The sequence below is a fragment of the Camponotus vicinus genome, unplaced genomic scaffold (genome assembly GCF_025532165.1).
Source record: "Camponotus vicinus isolate PSW18456_S1 unplaced genomic scaffold, iyCamVici1.0 SCAF_4, whole genome shotgun sequence".
NCBI lineage: Eukaryota > Metazoa > Arthropoda > Insecta > Hymenoptera > Formicidae > Camponotus > Camponotus vicinus.
Genome location: NW_028141976.1, coordinates 19,434,143 through 19,458,554, shown reverse-complemented (window position 1 = coordinate 19,458,554; position 24,412 = coordinate 19,434,143). Strand labels below are relative to the sequence as shown.

Here is a 24,412-nt window from a genome sequence, read left to right as displayed (position 1 = left end):
ATATAATAGAGAAAATTTTATATAAAATATATATCATATAGAAAATAAATATTGTAAAATAAATATGTTTAGTTGTTATAGTTTTGAAGAAAGTTAACATACTATATCATATTATAATTGCTTATGCCGCATAATTGCTTAATATGATATCATAATACATTCGCATTATGCTATCATTAAGCAATGATTCTATTAACGTACATTTAATTATGCACTGTTGATCATTTATTAAATTGAAGAAAATGAAAGAAAAATTGTATCTGTTTATTGTTTAATTATTCTGTCGTATTTAGCCAGAGCATTTTTTATGCGAGTTTAATACGTAACAGTTTACTATCAATTATAAATTTTCAAGTTTATCTTAATTAAAATCCATCCTGGAAAAATTCGGCATTACGTTACGACAAAATTCAAAAACTTGGAGTATAAAACATCATGGCTTACAAATATTCTCACCGTAAGACACAAATTAAGGACGCAAGTTTAATTGAATGCACACTGGAAGTAAGTAAATATCTAAATCTAGCTTGTATAGACTATAATAGAGCTTCCGTAAATAGGACTGTAATGAAAGGTATGTTAATACCCAGCAGTTTAATATAGTAAAACAATACGAGTTTGATCGATAGTTGCTTAATGTTCTTCAAACTTGTTACTTACACAAAATAAATTAAATTGTTTAATCTCAAATATATATATTTAGATCCATACTATCAATTTGACTATTTTTTATATTATATTTGGTATAATTATTTCTTATTTTTGGTATAATTATTAATTATAATTATTTCGAAGAAATAAAACTAAACTACAAAAAAATAAGATTTAACCCCATATAATTTTATATGGTTATATTTAGTATACTTTTTGTAATCTCAAAGAATGTTGGAAAAATTCTACTTTATGACTCCTTAAGAGCTAACAAGGCAATCATTTTTTGTGTGTTATTGTCTTTCTTTTTTTATATTAGCGGAAAGAAGGTAGTTTAAAATTCACAGCGTCATTATTACTATAAAATGGTATGATCGCAGTTGCGATATTGTAAACATCGAAAATAGAACAGCTAACATGCTGTCCGAATATCACATGCTGTCCAATATCAAATTTTCTGCAGAAATCATACACCGGATGACAGCAAATGCGTAAACACACTGACATCTATCCCCCATTGTCAATGTGTGAGTTAAACCTGAAATATCGGCATGTCAGGATATCTTTCGGATGAGGGAGAAATGCATCGCGCCAATGTTAATTCCGACAGATCGTGCATCACTCCCATGGGGAAACACAGCGCGTAGAGAAATATTTCCCGCGGCGAAATCTTCCTGGCCAATGTTGTCGGACGGAAAATTACAAGAGAGTTCGCATACAGTCGTGTTTGCTTGGTGATGTTCATACAACTTCAAATACTACCGAATAACGAAAAGACATATGTATCACAAAATGAACAGTTATTGAAAATAATCTTGTTTCTAGTAGATTTAATCTCAGCTGTTAAAATTTTGCACATTGATAAAAATTTGGCTGTAAAAATATAATATACATAATGCAAACTTTATAACTCTGTTATATAACTTTGTAATGTCATTAATATTATGTCATACTGTCAATGTTAATGAAAAAAATATGGTTGCAAAGTTAAATTTCGCTTCATTCACCTTATCATCTCAAATATTAGTCGAAAATATTGCTATAAGCATCAGTTATATTGAGAGAGCAAACAACTATTTTCCCTCGATTTCATGTAGATGTTTATTTACGTATTAGATTCTTATCAAAGCTCTTGTAAGTCGCTGTAAGCTGTAGTGAGAATTAGTATATATCTTTTAATCTCATCCTCAAAGTGTGAAAAGAATATTCACATCATTGAAATATAAAGTTGTTAATTGCAGAAAATTATATATAGTATAATGTTTTTTTAGATTTTATTACATTATATAAGTTTATATTCTACAATATATTTTACATTGCAAATAAAAATAAGTTATTAAGTAGTTATTAAGAAAATAAAGAAAATATAAAAATCTATTTTAAAAACAAGAAATAAATATTAAGAAATTTATATCGTAAACAGTAACGCGCGCATATTCCTTTTAATGAAAACATTTTGAAATAAAATTATATACTTTAAATAAACATCGAACTCTCTCTATATCTATACAATAAATTATATAATAAAAAAATATAAAATATATGTAATATTAACCATTATATATATCTAATAAGAAAATAAAAAAACCTTTTTTCTTCAAAATTCAATCTATTACGGAAATATTTACCTGTCGGACTCGGTGTGAGCTTCATCATTCTATGGTTAACCTGCAGCCAATATTTGTCTAGAAATGAGAACTTCGACTTCTTTGTCCTGGCATGATCTTTGTACAGATTGTAGATAAGATTGTTGATGGTCTTATTGTATTCTCGTGCTCCGAAATTCTTATGTGGCACTATCATGCCAACGTTGAGATTTTGCAATGAGCTATTGCTGATGATCTTGATTAAATCTTGATGACCAGGCTGACCGATCGACGATTTCAAACGGTTCTTTACGTCGCTGGTCGAGACGACAAGTACGCCCACCATCAACAGAATATATAAGTCACGCATCGTTATTCCTTTTTAAATCGCAAATTTGATTTATAACTTTAAAAGATTATATCTTTAAGAGATTGATGTCCAGTTTTGCAAGAATATATTCACCATCACACTTTGGATTGAAGTCAGGTACATTGTCATAATCATCGAATAACAACTTCGCAATCTAAGTTGTTTACGATACATATTTTACTCTCTTTTTTATAACTTTAGTCACTATTATATAGTTTTTCGTATATTCTTATCATTATGTCACTGTTGAATATTTATATATCACATTTAAAAGTTGTAAGACATCTTGCCACGAGTACACTTAGACTTTTACTTGCTAGTCTTTTTGAAGATTTTATTTAATCACGTGATAGTTGTATGTGATTTATAATTAATTACATATATATTAATATACATATTAGTATACATATATATTTCATTTATTTTTAAAATTTAATTAACGCACACGCGCATCATGAAAAACACATATCACAACGAGATAAGACACTTTAGCAACACCCTTTTTCAATAGCGTTTATATAATTATTTAACATTAAAAACTGTAAATATATATCTCTTATGAATTAAACACACGATAATATTATATTTAGTGAAGGAAGACAAAATTTGATTCACCAGCACAAGATATTATAGACACAGAGATTGAAAAATTTATGAAGCATCGAGGTCTATCAAGTTGTCGGTAGTTGGGAAGATGCTGAAAGATAAATGAGATTTTTTTTCTATGCCAAACAGATAATCTGTATAATCGCAAGTTAAGTCTCGAATATATTACGGTTAAGTTATATATGCTCTTTACTTTTAAAATGTTTAAAAGTCTTTTTCTAAGTTTTTACCTATTCTTTAGGAATTTATGTATTTACTTCAGTAATTAGATCTACAATCTTTTCTAATTATTGAGCATATATAAATATAGATATTTTCAGCATTTAGTTACATTATTTAATTTTAATTTTCTTTCTCTATTCTTCTTTTTAATAATCAAATGTTTTACTTCGCTCTGTACATGTAATTTCTTGAAAGAATCGATCTTGTTCTTTTAAATCATAAAAAACAAACAATCATAGAAAATAAATATATTTTGGAGCATAGAAGGCTTTTTTGTATTTATATAAACTAAACTGATTGGTATTTATTAGAGAATAATTTTTCGTAAAACAATAAAATTTTCTATTCCCTAGCATTTGTCAACTAGTATGTTAATTTGTATGTTAACATTTTATTTCTTTATTTATATATTAATAGAGTTTCTTCATCAATATAGAATAAAAAGAAAGAAGCAAAGAATTAGATCCGTTCTTATATTTTAATATACAATATATATGAACATATATATCATATATTAAAATATACAAATATAAAAACATATATAATATAAGATAGAAGAATCTATGAAGAAGAGATAAAAGAAATGTTTGAGAAGTAAAACAATTTAAGAAAAAATTTAAAAAAATTAATTAAATAATTATTTTCCTATATATAAATAATAGATACATATATAAAAAGACAAATTATAAATTAATTATCAATATTTTTTGTAACATTGGGAAATTTTATTTATACTCTTCTTATTTTATATTATTGTCGACATTTTGAATAATTGCTATAATAATTATTCAATTTTATCTGTTTTAGTTGAAGTCATTTAAAACTATATTAATACAGAAATATTTTGTTGAAATTTACTTAAAAGAGAAATCTATTTCTTTTAAAACTAATACACCTATCCCCTTTAAGATTGATACACTTTCTCATTCTTAATAAATATCAATTTTTTTTTACTAAACGTAAATAACTGAATAATTTTAAATAATTTTAAATTAAATTATTTAATATATAAACTAATAAGATTACATAATTAGTAATATTTCATAAAACATAATGCATTATATATATATATATATATATATATATATATATATATATATATATATATATATATATATACGAATACTTTTTTAGCTTTTCATAAAAAAGATTTAATATTTTATTTAAATTGCAATCATATATGTATGGCAATTTAAAAACTTTATTAGCAAAAATCTGAAATCTAAAATATAAGCATAATTTTACCGTCACATTTTAAAACTTTATACTCTCATTTCATTGATTGTCTCTCTCTGCGATTTATTTTAATAAAAATATTAATTAGGAAATTTTTGCAATAATAATAATAATTGTTAAAATGTATTCGGTATGTGGATATAAAGAAAGAAAGTTAGAAATTAAACACAATCGTGTTTCCATTGTATGCTGATAATTGAACCATATTCTATTCACAGTTTCTATTCACAGCTGTTGCAATTATTATTTTTTGCCAAGCTCCAGCAAGATTGGCCGGAAGCAATTACGACGCTCTCAATTAATAAGCTCGATAATTTCGCGAGGATCTAGAGCGTCAGAACCAATGTGAGCAACTGAGCCAATTATTGAAATTTTCATCCGCTTGATGGAAAGCTATCTTCCGCGGCGTGTAATACCACATTAATCGCTAATTATGACAGCATATCGTACATTTACATTTGATAATTGTGTATATGTATCTGTTTTTTGCTTGAAAAATCCTCTCTCTCTCTCTCTCTTTCTTTCTCTCTCTTCCTCTTTTTACGCAATAATAAAAATTACAGCCACATTAATAGTCAAATATTTTATATCTATTCATGTTAATTGCACTTACTACAATTTATTTAAAATTTTCCTGGTTCCTTCTCTTTTTATTAGTATTTTTCGAAAGTACGAATATATACATTTTTATTTAAAGTACAATAAAATGTAAAAATATAACTAAATGCATCTAGATAAATATGTTTAGCGCAATATTTTTCAGAGGAAATCGAAGTCTCTTTATCATCTCAAACGCGCTCGTTCATCAGTTTTACTGACAATATGATATAGTACGATAAAGTGAAAACGTACACGAGGGGATAGCGTTGTAAATTCAAGTAACAACAGTACGATGAAGAATGGAGGCACAGTGGCATACCCCATCACGAATCTGTTTTCTCTACCTTCGATATATCTATTATCTGTCATAGAATGTAGTATAGAAATCAACGGAAACGTTATTCGATCGGTAAAGCTTCGATTGTTTGCATTCACTCGTACATTCTCTCATTTATGTAAACAATGTGGAACAACATATTGCTGGCTATTGCAATATAAAAAGTAATAGGAAAAACGTGAGAAGCGAGAAAAACCGGATTACATTTTTGATCAGATTTATGGAAATTAATATTCTTTATAAAACTTGTATATAAGTGATAAGCGAAAATTTGCATTATGACATATACTCTCAGCAGAAGGGCAAAATTTTAGCATCCTAAATAAAATATTGAGTTTATCAAATCTAAAATTTTGTAATATAAATGTGCACGTAAAATGCGCAAATAAAAATGTTGTTTTCTTTGCAATGTTCTCTAATAATCATCCATTTAATAAAATCCATTTAATAAAATTCAACTATCAAAATTTAATTATCACACATAATTTTGTTTCACAATAAATTGCAGTGCTATATTTTTATCATAATTGGCAAAAATAAAAAAATTCAATTTTATATTAAAATCTTATATCAAAACTTTTAAATAAAATAAATTCAAAGAGACATACACTGATTCATATTTGAAGATCGCGTACTTACGTAGAGTAAATGAATTTAATTAAAAACATTAAATACATCTAATATAAGTATAAATATAAATGTTATATTTTTATCACATTTACATATATAATATATATTATTAATTTATTACACTTTTATAATTTTTATAAAAAATATTTAGCAAAATATATCAACAATAATATAAGCAAAACTGAGCAAAATTTGAATATTGAAATATACAAAAGAAGTACGAATTTTTATAAAAGAGATGCGCGATATCACAAAATTATTTAAAATTGAATATGGTTATTTGTCATGTTAAACCAAATATTACGAGTATACAATAAAATAGAACAGTTCAAGGTAGAATAGAAATATTAAATACGAGTATCATATAATTCTAATTCTACACAAATTCTTGAACGTGTTCAATTCAATGAGCTAAACTAATCTTAGAGAGGCGACAAACGAAATCAAGCGTAATAAACAAGCTTGCGCTCATTCCGCGACAGAAAATCACCGTTAACGCGAAAAGCCATCTATAGGACTTCAGGATTTCGGAACGTGTTTCTTGGCAAATTTGAAAGTTAAGTTGTGGTATCACTGATGGAAATCGATGCTAAAGTTTAGGAAGATAGTCATGTCGACTTCGATTAAACTCTGGATTTCGGAAAGTACTTCGGAAAGACCGTAGTCACATGAAATGGAAATACCGCAACTGATGACCATCTTCGTAGCAAACTTTGAGTTTCAAATAATATTGCAAGAATTCATTCATGAAACTCGTAGAGCTACAACAGCGATTTATTCTGTTAGATTTATATGACATTCAAGAAACTGCTGCTGCATAGTTACGAAGAACAATGCGTTTAATAAGATCTTAACAGTATACTAAATGTTAAATTAAATCTTAATTATGAATAGAAATCTATTAGATAATAAAGAAAACAAACAGATAATTATTGCACTGAATGAATCATATATATAATTATTTAAATTACCTCTGTAAAATAACAAGAGAAGATAAATAAACATATTTTTAACTAACGCTAGATATATAAATGTTATATCAAGCATCTTATATTTTACATCTACCCCGAAAAAATTAATTAAATTCATTAAATTGTAATCGATGATACAAATTGCCACAGCAATTTCACATTTGATGTAAATTACCGCAAATACAATTTTTCTAATTTGTAAAATGCAATATTCCTAAGATAGATCAGATTGGATCAGAAAAAAATGCCGATAACATAATTTATAGAACGTATTCTCAGCCCTAGTTTCAATGATAATTCGATTGATTTCGATTGGTGTTTTGGCTTTTACCTGAAATATCAATGTACTTACGAAACATCTCATAACTAAGAATATAAATGATCGATGGAAAGTTTAATAAGTTTAACAATCAATAATTTTATATTGATCAATAAAAGATTTGCTAGAAGATATCTGACAATGAAATATTGATATATAAAACTGTAGAAACGAATAAAAATTCGACAGGTCATTCTAAAACTGGACTATACAATTTTAACAAATAAATATCAATATGAATCAAATTGTATTACATGACTTTGACTAATTATACATGATAGAAGTTTATCTATCGATTTTCAATCCTATAATCTTACAACGACATGTAGTGAACCTTGTTTAAAAAAGATATTCACTTAAAAAATAATTTTTCTCTGGAGATTTTTTCAGAAATTAGCATGATATAGTCTTCTTAATAATTATATTTTCTTTTAATTAATGAATTAATAAAAATAAAATTCTTAAAAAACAGAAGTCCCTATATATTTTATTTTAAATAGCATACTCTCTCTTTCTTCATGAATAGCAATATTTTCCAATAAATTCTAGATATCTCGATAACTTCCAGTCCTATTCTAGATAACTGTCAAAGTTGTTTCAAGATGTATCGAATTAGAGCTATTTATGCCAAGGGGAAATCGCCGATAACAGGATTCACGGAAATATCCGGGTAGCATTATCTATCAGGATCTCGATTCGATGTCAACCTGCGCAAACCGTTCCGCATTTCGACGTACTGTCAGAATTATTGATAGAAGTGGGACTTTAAACGAACGGAAATAGAGGGATACAGATTGGAGACGAACTCGTATTAATAACATTCGCATAATATCGATGTTCTCGCAAGAATATTTGAAGATTTAGTCTTCTGTGTTGATGTGAGATGAATGTAAGAACAAAAATCATATTATATAAAATCATATTATTAAAATCATATTAATCGTTTATTTCGAAATAGATAAAAAATAAACTTACGAATATATAAATTGTTGCATCCATGCATCGCATAATAAAATAATATATTCTATATATTTTTATACATTTCCATATTGGTATTATTTTCTGTATCCAATATCTCTGATATTTTATACAAAAAAAACAATACATCTACAATTCCATATCATATAATTGCAGTTATAAACATTTAAACTTAATTTTTGTATAATTTCTTAACATAATACATACATGTTCATTCATACAAAGAAATCGCATAGTCGCCGTATTTTCTTTGATAATATATTTTACGAAAGAAACCAGAAGACTGAAATAAAGAAACACTGCTAGCTAACACTGTAATATGATTTTCTTTAATTCATTCTTGCTTTCTTTCTTTTAGAAGAATTAGAAGAAAGATGCATTATATTGAAAAATGCAGTATATGTGTATATGCTTTTAATAATAAAAACTGATCTGTAGTTGTTATCCTCTCAAAACCATATTTGACTTCATAAGAGCGAAAAGTAAGTTTCTCTTTCTTTTTCTTTCTCTCTTTCCTTTTTTCTTCTTCTGATTTATCTTAAGTCGTGCGACAAAACGAAATAGGAAAAAGAGAAATCGAACCACGAGATTACAGGGAATTGAAACGGTAGATATGGTTCAAAGAACATTATTGAAGAACTTTAAAGTTAGATAGAACATTTGGCAAAAATTGCAGTAACGTTCTGTTATTGTCAAAAAAATTAAAGATTTATAAAAAATGAGTATTACTTATTAAAAAAATAGGATATATGATTTAATTTGATATTTTCAATATTTCAAATATTTGATATTTTAAATATTTATCATTAGATAATATCTATCATCATAAATATTGGATGAAATCTATTATCACAAATATCTAATTATCATAGTTAAGGATAATTAATTAAAGTTTTTTCTCAATATGTCATTCACAATAAAACTTTTAAAAATAGATAGAATAGAAATAATTTTAAAAAGTAAAAAGGTAATCAAAGAGAAAAGCTATGATATTTTTTTATTTTGAATATTAACCGTTTTTTCAAATATTAGTTATATTAATTCCATCCTTATTTGTTGGCAATTCTAATTTGTTGCATTTCAAATTATTTTTCTTCTATTTAATCATGGCTTTTCAAACATAAAAATACCTGCTATTATTTTAATGTCCTTATATAATCTTTAATTTTATCCTATTAATACACAAAGCAGCAATCTCTTTAATTTTCCTTCGATTTTTTCTGTTTTCTGCTTAATTATTTTAATATCTATTTCCATCTTTTTTATTATTGGAAAAAACTTTTTTGAATGAATCGAAAGTGCTATACATATTATAAAAGTTCAAACAAAATCGATAATAAAATAAAAACTCTTAATAATGGTCTGATCAAATTCTAATTAATTTTTTAAACAAATTTATTCAACAACAATTTTATTTCAATATAATATTAAATTATGACGATTAATTTTTTTTAACAAACGTTTTGTTCAGATGTTATAAAAAATAACGCAGATTGTCAAAAAGTTAACTTTATTACAGTTAAAAATGGTTAGAATGTTTATGACGTAAAATTTAAAAACTGTACACTTTTCGTTGAATTTTCGATATGATCAAAAATTGTTAAATTTTTTTCAACTTGATTCCAATACATTTTAGTATCTTAAAATGTTACAAATTAATCATAGAAATAATATTCTTTAGAATATAATAATACTCACACTTACATTTATAGATATATCTTATATATTTCTTTTATTATATACGTTATTTTTAATTAATTAATTTTATTTTTCTTTATTTTTAATACATATCTTACTTTATCAAAGTAATCATTTAAATTTTATCAGCATAAAATTAATTTTTACGTTCTTAACTTTTTATATATTCAATCAAAAATGTTTAATTCTCTCATTTACATTATCTTGAATGTGATCTTTCACATTTCAATTTTCCATTTACCTCATTGCTATTCTTTTGTCCAACTTAAAAAGTTAGAATTGAATTTAATGTGAGTGAAGAATGTGTAAGGATCCGGCGAAGCATGCTCTAATTAAATTTTCATTTTCTGGTCTAGATCCAAAGCCGTTGCTGTACATTGTAGCTTATTTTTTATGATTAAAAAGCTTTCAATTTTACGTTTTTTTTTCATCAGCGGGTTTAAATAAAAGTAGCGAATATTTTGTCATTTCGATCAAGAAAATAAAATTAATTCCAACCGTGTTCCATCATAACAAAATATGAATAATTAAGCGAGAACAGTGCCATTGAAGCTATATAGAGAGTGCGTGTCTTTCTCTGATGTTATGCATACTAATAATAAGTGTCTAGCATAATAATATGTGATAAAGCTTTATAATAATTAGTTAATAATGTAAAATTTTAAGATTACTCAAAATAATAATAAAATATCTTTCCTGTTAAGAACTTTGCTTTATTTAGATCACAATTTTTTTATCCTAAAATATTATTCACACTAGAATTAATATAAATTGCTGCATAAAATCTTTAAAAAATAAAATTGTATATCTCTCACATTCTAGATAAATCGTCCAATCTCACGCACAATATAAACAAACGTCTTAATGTGTAAACAGAATTAGCGAAAATTTGATTTCATCAGTTCGGCTTGTTGACTCAAAGTATCGATTTTCTTTTTTATCTCCTTTTCCAATTTTTTATCTCTTTTACCAATTTTCATGGGATAGCAGATTTTTTTTATCATAATCCAACGCATGAAATTAAATTCAATACGAATTAAAAGAGTATCATACGATATAATCGACAGGAATTCTCATCATTAACGCTGAATTGCGTTCGCAATTGTTCGACTATTTTGCATGACAGAATACATTGTTATGCGCATGTTTCATTTTTAATAAGATAAATAGTTTTGCAAGCCCAATTCCATTATAAATTCTATTATGCATTCTAAGAATTTATTTCTAACGCAAAAGAGCAATTTTTTATTATTGGCACAAATGATAGTTTTTCAATTCTAATTATTTTTCTTTATAATATACGAGATAGCAATCAATGTAAGCAGATATATGTATATGTATAGCTATTATACATACAAGCAGATATTAAAAATATTATTTATTTTCTATAATCGCAACGTTTTGATGAAAACAAAGTGAATCACAGCTTTTTTAAGAAAAAAAAAACAAAAGATTTCTGTTATAAAACTTTTACATTATATGATTACATAACAATTATATATATATATGGTTATCAATAATTTCAATGTACCTCGAAATTATCACGAGTTTGAAATTGAGGCGGAATTATTGTTGTAATTATTGTAGCTTAACTATCTGCTTATCCGTATGCTTCATGCGTGAAATCCAGAGCGGAACATCTATAAACTAATATCTTTGCATTTAAATTACATGATTATCTGGTAATATATAAATAAATCTGATAATACATAAATAATACATAAATAAAATAAAAGCATTATCTACATATATTGTATATCATTCTCTGTTTACAATATATGATATATGCATATATTAATTAATATGGTATCAATATATATTAATTATTATATATAATTATATATTAATTAATAATTTTTTATTTCAATGTGTAAATAATTTATCCTAAAATTTATATATTCAGAAAACCGAAGTATCATATGTACTTATCATTCATAGAAAATCAGAAAATTCCAGAAAAATAAAACAAATTAGGTTTCTGAATACTATCATAGATTTTGAATAAAACATTACATTTTTCACATTAATAGCATTAAATTATATTTTTAATAGCATTATATACAGTTCTCGTATATACTAATATATTTAGATGTCGTAATAAAAGTATGAATAACAACAATTAAATCTTATAGTATTCATTCAATCAAATAAACTTTGATAACTTTGATAACAATTTTAATAAAACAATTTTATCGTAAAAAAACTTTTATAAATGCAATTAATACAATAAAATTTTATATTCAATATTTTTTATATCTAATATTTTCATATAACATATTGATATATTATTTCATCTGTTTTTTCTCACACAATTATTGAAACCATAATAATGTTATATTTAATTTGTTGCCTTATATTGTATAATTTCTATCGTAGCATTCAGCATTATTTTATAATTTGTAGAGATAAAAAACGGTTTTAAATTTCTATTGGCGAATCTATTGAGAATATGAAGAAAAAAGTATATTCCTGAAATTCTATTTTCAAGGATCCAAATAACTAACATATTTAATATATTTATTAACTAATATTTTAATATCAGATGTAGTATATCTTTATAAGTGTAAAGATTATATATCAAATGAAAGCATTTTTGTATTTTATATAATAAGTATTATTTATTATTACCACACGAATTTAAATAATGCGCAAGTAAAATTGAAACGATTGAATATGTTTAATATCTACAGGTGATTCATGCACGTGAATATCAACTCTAATCAATAATTACATTGCGAACAGAATTTAAAAAGATGAATCCGAAGAGAGCAACAAGAAAATTAAAATACGAACAAAGAACGGTTTAGTTTTAACTATCATATATCATGCGAGGATGACACAATCTGGAATTGCTTTTTTAACATTGGCTATGCATCTTTCTCTTGACAAACAAGGAATGCCTATGTTCTTATAAAAATATATGCTATATTATATCCTGGCTATACATATGCGTGTGTGTGTGTTATTGCATAAAATTTTAGTTAAAAATTAATTCCATAAAATTTTTATGTAATATTTTGTGAACACTATTATACAAATTTTATATGAAATTTGATTGCTTAATAATTCGTTAATAACTTTAGTTAATTATGTTTCATACATATATCATATTAATTAAATCGCTTGATTGCAAGCAAATTTGACTCAGATACATAATTTTTGAACGTATTTGTTTTTTAATTTTGAAAGTTAATTATTTCTTTTGCTTTCAACTTATGCTTTTGCTTTTTTGGACAACTCTTGTAATGAAGGAAACTAATGCTAAAATAAAAATTTAAACAAAATATTCTAAGAAAATTAAATCTAATTAATATAAAAATATAGTTTAAAATTTATTCATTATCCAAAAGATAAAAAGATTTAATTGAAGATATAGCCAATATTATGGAAAAGTAAGTAAATCTTTGAATCTTTGTGTTTCTACGCATGCTAAAGAATAAAAAATTAATCTAACATTTCTTAAAAAATTTCTTTGATGCCATTTTCCTAAGTATCTATAATAATAATAAAACTATTGTTTTAAATACGAGATAATAATATAAATATTTGACAAAAATTAAAAGAAAATATTTGATACATTTTTATCTAATTGTCTGTGTGAAGTTACAGAATCGTTTTTTCTCTAGAGATGTTTAAAATATAATTTATTCGCGTAATGTAGTAAGTGATATCTTCCTTATTTTAGCAATATAATAAGTAAGACAAACAATTCTGTATAAAGTAAAAAAAATAACAAGATACCATTATATTACCTCGCAAGACTGCCTGTAGCGTAAAACAAAGTGTAGAGTTACCAATTCGTGAAAGGCAAGAAGAGAAAATAAAAAAGGAGAAAAACAAAAAATAAAGGCTATTAAGACCATACAGCACCCTTCAGCTTTCCGGCTAGTTTAATTCAGGCTTCGTGCGAGGAACTTGTTAACGCAGTAAAAGTTGTTTCTATAATCGAAGCTTGGAAAGGAGAAATAAATCGTATTCAATAAACAAACTTTATACAGGAAAATTGTGTTTAGCTCTCTAATCGCTTCTGTATTAATAATTATCCAATTAAAGTAACTTATAAAATATGCTTTGCTGAAAAAGGTATTATATAAATTATTTCACATTTATTTTATTTAAAATTTTTTATACTAATTTTAGCTTTGTTTTAAAGCCTTTAAAATATTAATATTATAAAATTATATGTATATTAATATTACAAAATTATATAATTTGCAAATATTTTTATCTATGTTATCTATTTTATGAAATATATAATGTCTTTTTTATATAGAACTATATTTTATAATACATTTATCACTGGTATTTCTCTATAATAATCTCAAAATTCTACATTTTTCAATTATATAATTAATTCTATTAGATATAGCGTAATTCTTTTTCATTGAGAAGCATAAATTAATAATAAAAACGAGAGATAGGTACATTACGTTTTATTAAATTCAAATATATCAGAGATATTCGTAAATGGAGGGCAGTTAATCAATATCTCGTGCAGTAATAATGCATGCGATAACGAAAGAAACGTTGCTGGAGCGTACCGTTAAGCGGTTCGCAATACGAATGAAGCAATAAATCTCGCGTCTATACATCGCAACAATCGGTTACGAGTAGCATGAGATTCGTTGTGAAAATGGCACGAGGCTGACGTCATTTTAACACAGCATCGTAAACAGAACGTAATGTCGTGTCCTCAATAATACAAGAACGAAAATGAAATAAAATGAGTAAGAAAGAGGAAAGTAAAGAATGCCATCCTATTAAGAATGGATGTTTTTTTACTCGCTTGGTTCTAGGCAAGACTTAATCGATGCAGCCTCTAATTAATTTCTCGTTAAGTAATGTATGCTGGAAGGCTGCAGTTTCGCGTTTGCAGAAGAGTCAAGTCTAGATGTAGAAGTGCATTTTCGGCCAGTATTACGCAAACAGATGCTCGTCGTTATTTCACGCATCACTTGACGAAGCTATGAATGCTCAACGCGTAGATCGAAATATTCATTGTGGGAATGAGATAACGAGATGCGCGTGTTAGTAGAGTTACGTCAATTTCAATGGAAATAACTGACGAAATTAATTCGTGCGTAATGTCGATGCATATGAGAGCAGTTGCATTATGAGAGAAATGGCACGAATATGGTTTTCCCACGAGACATATTGGACGACACATCACGAAAATTGTCCATACATTTATATATCGCGGCGTTTGCAGTACTTGGCAAGTATACCATGCAAATGTGGTATTTTAGATGGAATCGTTGCAAAACCGAGTGTTGGCAAAAATCACAATTGCATTGCAAATATTTTCATGAAGAAAGAAAGAAAAGAAGTAATACGATCAAACTTTCATGTGGCTATTATTAGCTCGAGCGAAAAGTAAACTTTAGAAGTAAATCTTGAAGTGTTGTGAAATTTCTATAATCAAGCATTTGAAATAACTAATATTCTAATGAACAAGATTACTAAATTGAATATTTAAATATCGTAACTTAACATATATAATTTCTAGTGATTCTAAATTATACTTATAAAAGGTACATATTTCTCTTATATAAAACAATAAGAATTATGAATTAAGATACTTATATAGCAATTAAAGCTATATTAAATTAAAAAGAAGAAAAATACATAAGAAACTATGATGTACAATATATTTTAACATTTTCAAAATTTTACTATTTCTCTATTCTCCGAATTATCTAAATAATAACTAAGAATATATAAATAGACATAATTATTTCGATTAAAATTTTTAAATAAATTACTTTCAATTTTTAATGAAGTAAAAGATATTCGAGACTTTGACTTGCGATTAATTATACTCATCCGTTTTCGCGCTGATCGATGTTCTTCTAAAGATCAACAAAGTAGAATAATACCTTTATTAAAATAACATGGAAGCGCGCGCGATTTACTTGACGACATTGATCGATCTGGCAGTGGTATCGGACCGCGATGTAATTATCCACGAAGATCCATTTCTGTGGACGTGCCATAACATTCCTTCAGAATCTGCAAAGGAGTAGCAGCGACGAATATGCAGAATGATGGAGAGAACTCTTTTCCAGGAACGATCAATTCCGAAAATGAAATCAGGTCATTTTCGATCGAAATTGGACGCATCCACGCATCGCACAATCCACCGGAGATGGATACTACACCGGCACGCACGGCCGGTCCGATTTTCGCCACTTTGTCCAAGTAATAGTCGCAAGGAGAAGCACACGAATAAATCGTCTATTTAAATCACCGCGCTATTGGCCGGTCAATTGTGTCGCAAAGGGCGCGTGTTGGGCTGTCACGAATCAGCTGTTTTGCCGCCGCATGTTCTATCTCCGCGCTCATGATAACAAAATCGAGTTCACTGAAACGTCTCACGTATTACACGAATTATTTACGATAGAATTCGTCGACGAAGACAACACACGGCGATGATCGATTCGAGAATCAGCGACGCCGCGAAACTTCATCGCCTGAGACTTTGACGACGATTTTCGAGATTGCGAATGTTCAGATAATCGATCGGCGTAACTGTTTTCGCTAGTAGACGAGAATCGGGAGATTCAGCGGCGGTTTCCCACGCGGGAATACGTATCTCGCTTCTCGTCGTATCGTTGACTATAGCACACTCTCTCAATTCTCTCACCTCCCCTCTTCCCACTCTTCTAGCTATCCTCGCGCTGCTCACGTGATCAGGAAGTTTCACTGGCGCAGCGGAAGAACTTGGTTGATCCGCGTCGCATCCACGCGGTGTGCGATCTCTCGATTTTGACGATGAGGCTTTTCCCATGCACTTTGCACCCTCGGTTAGAATTGAACTCGAACGACCGTTGAGATCGCTCGAGAACCCTTTAAAGGTTCTCGAGAGTCTTCGAAAGCTATAGACGACTAAAATTCCAGCTTGTTCCCTGCCAGTCAGGGATGCACGAGACGCTCGACGCTCGTATCTTTTCGATACTGCGACACTTTCACTTGTTTCTTCTTGTTTTGACACGTGCACTGTTACGAGGGATGTATGATGACAGTCTCATAAGTCCCGCTGTCACGTGTATCATGACGCTTACCAAGAGAGACTTATAGACAATACGAGCTCGATGGAAAGATACAACACGACGCGAAAACAATAAGAAGAGAAAGTGAAGAAAATAAAAACGATAGGATGGATAGACGTACAGAAGGAAAATAGAACGAGGTAAGAAAATAAAAGAGTTAATAAAGAAGAAGAAAAAAGAAGGTAGAAAACGAAGGTGACAAAGACGAAAGGCAGAGGAAAAAGGGACAGCTACCACCCCCGTAGCCTTCGATTTTCGGGAGGAAAGTGAAGGCCGCAGACACCGCCCAGCTAACCGCCCGGGTGTGCCAACACGAAAAACCACCCCCGTGGTATGCTCAACGGCGGATGGACCGAATCACCCCATCGCGCATGTGCTCAGTTGCCATGGATACCGCGGTAGATACGGCGTTGGCGTCAGCGACGGCGGTCCATGGTACTTTAAGGGTTGCTAGGACCTTCGCACGCAACGAGGGATGTTGGGTTTTAGCTGTATAAAGAACGAAAAACGATTTTCTCTCTCTCAGCCGCTTTCTCCTCACACCGCACACTCTCTCTATTGCAACTCTGTTTGGCACTCTACTTCCCATAATGAAAATGCGGGTCGGCTCTCGAATGCTGATACAATACAAAAAGGATAAGAAGCGAAGGATATTTATGTGAAGTAGAACGACGCGCCCCGAGAGCTTGATATTTGCGACTTAATGTGGGCGAGCTCGGAAAACGGTGAATTTATGGTATTTATTTAATCCTGCTGGATCAAAAAAATTCCATTTAACAATAATTGATGAAATTCCATTTAATAATAATTGATGAATATTAATGATGAGGAAAATAAATGCCCAGAATGCTTTCAATAATACAAAATACTAAATGTAGAAAGCTAAATTATTTTTCGTAATTGCACATATAGGAATTTTTATTTCTTAAAAAGAACTATTTTAACATTTTACGTAGAGAAACAATAAAACTAAATCATCATAATGCTCATTTAAAGCATTATTGTTATAATTTTCACATATACACAATTTTCGTCAAAGTAAAAGAGCGATTTAAGTTTCATATCTATAAAATACTAAAATTCAATTAATAAAAACTAATTGAAAAAATTAGGAATAATTGGAAATAATGCATTTATATGTGACATTATCATGTGTTAAAAAGAGAACAGATTTATTAAAAATTATAGGTTGGTCTTAATAGAATTCCCGCTTAACTAAACGTAATTCTATACTCCTCTCGGAAGTGGCGCCTAACTGCTTGCCAGAGCTCGTCTGGTCTTGATGCAATAAGCGGCCATAGCGTGTTATTAAGGACGGAGGAACGACGATGTTCCTTTTACGGGAAAGAAACAGTTATTATGTTGGACAAAATTGTAACTCGCACTTGAAATTAGCGACATGTATGTCATAATCTTCCTGCATCTTCATGATGTCGTTTAATTAGAAGAATATCTTTTTTTCTTTTATCTGAAATGTAGATTATAGTAACGCATCGTTCATTAGATATTTTATGCCATTACATATACATTATTATTATATTATTTATTATCTTATTTCAGATTAAACGTTATTGATTTCTGATAAAACCAATCACAGCTGATAATACAAGACACTATCGATAATCGATTAATACAGGTAATTGTATTCACATACAGAATCACGTGATTTCGCGCTCACTATGCATGAGCATACCGTTGCTATCTCGTAAATAGAGGATACCGCCAATCGATACAGATCCTTGTTGCGAGACGAAAACAACGTTAGACAGGATACTGACACAGTCAACATCCATTATTCTCTAGCAACCTCTTTAAGAACTTCCTCTCCTCAAGATAATGCAAAAATGCGACTCAAATGCGGTCAAGTAGGTAGTAACCCCTGACTCCATTCCACTGACATTCGTTTGCACACTCATTTTATATTAATATAATAACCATTGAAGCAAAGGTATATAAAAAAATTTGTACGGCATAATCAATAGCGAGTTACTCAATACACAATGAAAGCGTTTCGCTAAATCAAAACGAACGAGATTCTACTAAAGCTAAATTTATACCGATCTAAAAATATTGTTGGTCAAAGCAAAACTTGGACCCAATAATAAGCAATAATTTGCGACAGCAAGAAAATCTTAATTATATGTCAATAAAAACTGTCAAATTTTATAAAAATTATATTGTATAAAATATCGAAAATTTACAAAATTAAAATTGTGTTGCATCTTAAAATACAAAACTTTCAACAGCCGTAAATTCGGATGTGAAAGTTCCATGAAATTCTAATTAAAGTTCAAACTTGTATGTCGATTAAGAAACGTGAAATTTTAAATTAGCTTAAAGTCAAATTAAATTATATGAAAAAATTAGAAAATTTATAATATTTTTATATTCTTTCTAATGTCTAATCTCTTTGATTGCTTTGAATGTGATCATTCTCTCATTGATGCGATAAAATTTTGCCACTTATGTATATATTTAATAATTAACATTAAAATATACAGTAAAATATTCAACATTAAAATATACAATATTAATATATACTAAATTATAATGTTCAAATATTTCATGAATCTGAAAGTAAATTCTAATTAAATTCAAATCATATTCACTTCGAGAAAAACACTACTCGTTTATATTTAAAAGGTCTTAATGTGATATGGATCAATAGAGCTCATATAAAATTAGTTTCAACTTATGTATTTAAAGATTCTATAGGAATTGAAATATATATATCACGGCGTGAAACTCGCGAACCTTTCGATCCGAGAATTTCAATGGATTGCTATATCTAGTGCCGCGCAAGATTGTAATTAAGTCGAGAGCGTACGTGATTGCGTTGCAACGCAGTATGAAAGTAAAAGGGTGTAGGACACGTAATTTTGTTCGGAACTATGCTGAATAGAGAATACGAGAGTTCAATATAGTACTTTGCTCTATGTGCTGTAATTAGGAGCTTCATTCCTAAAGACGAAACTCGGTTGAGTCTTGTTTTGCCATTCCAAGCGCAAAAATAAAGTAATTGTTCGAATGGGTTTTGTTCTACTCAATTATCCAAAGGCGTCGTACATATGTTTGTTAAATTATCACATAAAACATGTATCTTTCAGTAATACTTGAATCCGCGAGACGTTATAAAATTACGGGAAAATAAATGAAGGATGACAAATAATAATCTGTATACATAATAAAAAAAAAATTAGGTAAAATTGAATTAATTGTGATATTATTATATATCGGATATTAAATCAGATATTAAATTACTGTAAGAAACTTTTAACTACTGCAAAAAACTTTATATATAAATTTCATTTTAAAATAAATAGCATGTCTTCAAAAAAATGTTTATCGTCAGATTTTTTCACGAAAAATACTCTGGAATACTCGAGTTGAAGAATGATCGAGTTCACAATCCTGTCTAAAAGAGTTATAAAATCTTCAATGGAATTTTCGATATCGGAGTGCATCCGTTCTTAAATGATTGAACAACGAATGAACTCATCGTTCAATAAAGTAATGGGCAAAAAGTGCAATATAGCTTTGTTTCGCAACATATATCTCTTCAACTTTACATCATTCAAATTTATCACCTAGTATGCGTAGGTATGTGAACGTTTACGAACAAAATTGAATTCTGATGGCATTACATGCTCGTGATGAGAACGAAATTCTCCCTGTTACTGCGAAATTAACATCGTTCTGTGTGAAATAGCTTGGAAAGAGAGAAATAACATTAGTTCGTTGCCAGAGTAATTATTAAGGGAATTGTGTTCCACTTGTATTAACCTCATAGACAATGCTGAAAAATCATATTATATAAAGCGTTTCATTTCATTCCACATAATTTCATTCTTAAGATTTGTTTATATTCTTTATTGCCGAGGTTTTAAGAATATTCTTAACTCTCTCATCTGTTATCTTCAAATTTTAACTGCTTTTCATGATTCATTATATAAATTTTATATAATATTTTATAATTTTGTGTGTGTATGTGTGTGTGTGCGATTTAACTTTCGCGTAGTAAATTTTAGCAAAAAATGTACAATTTGACCATGTGTGTGGACAATTTGTGTGGACAAAATTTTTCATTTGATGCTGGTGAATTGAAGTAAACAGATCGAGGTCTCAAGAGCAATAATTGAAAATGTCGTCTCATCGATCTAAATATCTACGAAAAATTTGTGTTATGTTAAAAAGCAATCCAATTTGTATTATTGAAGGTAAAAGTTAGAGGCAAAATTTATATATCGATGATAAGAATAATTGAGTAACAATTTATATATATTAGCTTATGTAAATAAACGAGAACTGATGATCAAAGTTACAGATCTTCTGTCATGGACGGATAACATCAACGTTTTATCACATTTTGGCTGCATTCCCGCGCTCCGGAATTCTATTCTGATGGTAATAATCTTATGAATGTACAGGGTATTTCCGCAACATACACATCATTAAGTCGGGATGTCCATCGTCAGGGTCATGCTTTATTAGACTCGCTGAATAAGATTAGAAAGCGAGTTCAACGGGAAGTAAGGAAAGGCAAATCCTATCATTTTATTATAGTAAATAATTGCGAAATTTAATAATATAGATAATAATAATATATATAAAATATTCAATTCTAATAAATTGACAAATTTGTTTAATAACACATTATAACATTTAATTATAATATTTAATAATAAATATTAATATATATTAACATATATTAATAACGTAAATTTAATAAATAAATTTGAACAAATATAGTAAAAAATATAATAAACAAATATAATAAAATATACTTATAATGACAAATATTTTTGATCTTTAAATGTAATAAATTATAATAAATGTTCAATATAACCACCATCTTCTAAACATAAAACAATTCTGCGCATGAAATTTTCTTTCACGCGACTTATCATGAGAGAAGTGATCTCCGCATGCGTTACGAATTCTATTTTTAAGAATTTCTGCATTTTCCGGCAGGGTGTGATATATTTTATTTTTTAAGATGTTCTACATAAAAAAATCCATAGGCATAAAATTCATGGGCAGAGATCACTCTTCTGATAAAACAAGTGAGAGACATTTCAGCAGGATTGCTCTATGTTTAGAAAAAAATAGTGATTATATCGAGTTTCTATAATTTATTATATTTAAAAATCGAATGTATTTTTCAGTATAAGTATTTTTCATTATATTTGTTCAAATTTGTTTATTAAATTTTATTTATGTTATTTTATCTATTATTATTTTATTTATTATTAGATAAATATTTTATTTATATTATTAAATTTCACAACTGTTCATTATAATAGAGTGATAAAAACAGATTCCTTTTTCCTTATTCCCATTTTGATCTTATTCTGCGAATCCAGTAAAGCATGCCCCTGAATGGGCAGATAGGCAACCCGACTTAATGATGTGTATGTTGTGGAAACATCCTGTATATGAGCGATTTAGTTTATAGTTTCAAGCGTTTACAAAGCAACCGTTTAGCAATTTACTAAGCAACTATGTATCTTCAATATAATTAGAGATAAAAAATTAATAGAACTGACTGTATAAACATAATTTATATATGTTTAATGAAAAAAAAAGAAAGTAATTAACTCAAAGATATATTACCATGCAAAACTCACTTTTATTTAACATTTTTTAAAAAATGATTCAAATAAATAACATATTATGCGAAAAATTATCTACATCGTGAAAAATAATATTTAATACGAATAGGATCATAAGTTATATAAATTGCTTTTTTTCATTATGCATGCAGTTACTTTAAAAAAATGGTAAATTTAATGTTCATGCGATAAAAAATAAAAATAAAATTTTAATAGCAATTGTAATTAAATATTATTTATAAAAATAAGATAAGTATAACAAGTAAAATTTTACCCCAAATTTTGTTTGTACAATTAAATATAATTGAATTTAACATAGAGGAAAAAATGATGTTAGTTATTTGCATATTTTTTATATTTTATACTTTAAATATTTTACGTTTTATAAATTTCAAAATAGTCCGTAGGTTTTAAAACAAATTATGACGCTAAAAATTATTTGCGTTGTAAAATGGAAAATAGCACGTGTTGAAGAATAAAGTGAAGAAAAACAACTGTTTATTCATGAAAATTGAGATAAACAGTTAATGTTATTACAATTCTGCAAGTAATATTTTAAGACTATTTGTATATATGAAAAATTATCCAGCAGTAATTGTATATCGCATTGATCCTTTAATAATACTGATAAAATCGAAACTGTAAATGTTCTTTTTTATTATCCATACAGCCATCTACGGAAATATGGCTGAGCATGTCCATCGCGTAACGGGATACGCATACAATCCGACATAACGGTATCGGCATCAAATATTCATAAGGGCGCTTCAGGTTCGCATCGAATCTCTGAAAACCATAACGCGTACACTCGGCTTACGAGATTTCGCGCCGAATCACTATATTGAATGGCCTTTGTGTTATATGTATCTATGCGAACCACAATACGCGCTCTCTTTCCGATTTCACTATTCTTATCAGTTGGCCGCATCAATCGCCTTTATACAGAAGATAACAATTCACTTATATCAGTTGCATATTGACGTAGCATTTTTTTTTCTCCTGCCGCGCTTTCCCAAATGTCATTTCGTGTTACAAAGCGTACTTTTTATGCAAAGAGGTAAATATACATCGGTACATCAGCTGAAAAGTATTGCCTCTCCCACATTCTTTTCATCTTCGAACCAAATAATAGTGCGTGCTCCAGGAATGACCTACTTCAACGTCCTTTCCATTTGTCCTTTCGTTTGTTTTTCTGAGAAAGACAGACAGACTTTTAAAACAAATTCTTAGCTCTAACGTTCACTCTTTTAAAGCGAGTATTTCTTTTTTATATAATACATTCTATACAAGTGACTGTTGTATCATAATAGTTACAATCATTACACTGTCGTGTAATTGATTCTTTCGAACATTTAATTATTTGTAGCATTGATAAAAAAATGTGATTACAAAATAATTTATTTTCGTTATAAAGATTTCCATGATCGTAATATTTGAGTTAAAAATATCTGTACCGTCCCTTGTTTCGATAATTTCGACGAGTTTGTGTTATAATATATTCTATATCTGATAATATCTCTGTTGCATTGGTACACAAGTTTGATCAG

At 28.1% G+C, this 24,412-nt stretch overlaps 1 protein-coding gene across 16 annotated transcripts in view; it reads right to left on the bottom strand.

Annotated features, from left to right (window-relative positions):
- Nucleotides 1-24,412, bottom strand: part of Nmdar2 (glutamate ionotropic receptor NMDA type subunit 2) — a 303,165-nt gene that overhangs the window by 74,166 nt on the left and 204,587 nt on the right. For 2 of the 16 annotated variants that reach the window (XM_083097889.1, XM_083097892.1), the window contains exons 1-2: nt 16,081-17,542; nt 2,280-3,304 (exon numbers count right to left, since the gene is read on the bottom strand). The exons of the other annotated variants lie outside the window; for them this stretch is intronic. In XM_083097889.1, coding sequence (XP_082954015.1) covers nt 2,280-2,607 — 328 coding nt within the window. In that variant the 5' untranslated portion in view covers nt 2,608-3,304; nt 16,081-17,542. Of the gene's footprint in view, nt 1-2,279; nt 3,305-16,080; nt 17,543-24,412 lie in introns of those variants that run through there. 16 annotated transcript variants of the gene reach the window in all.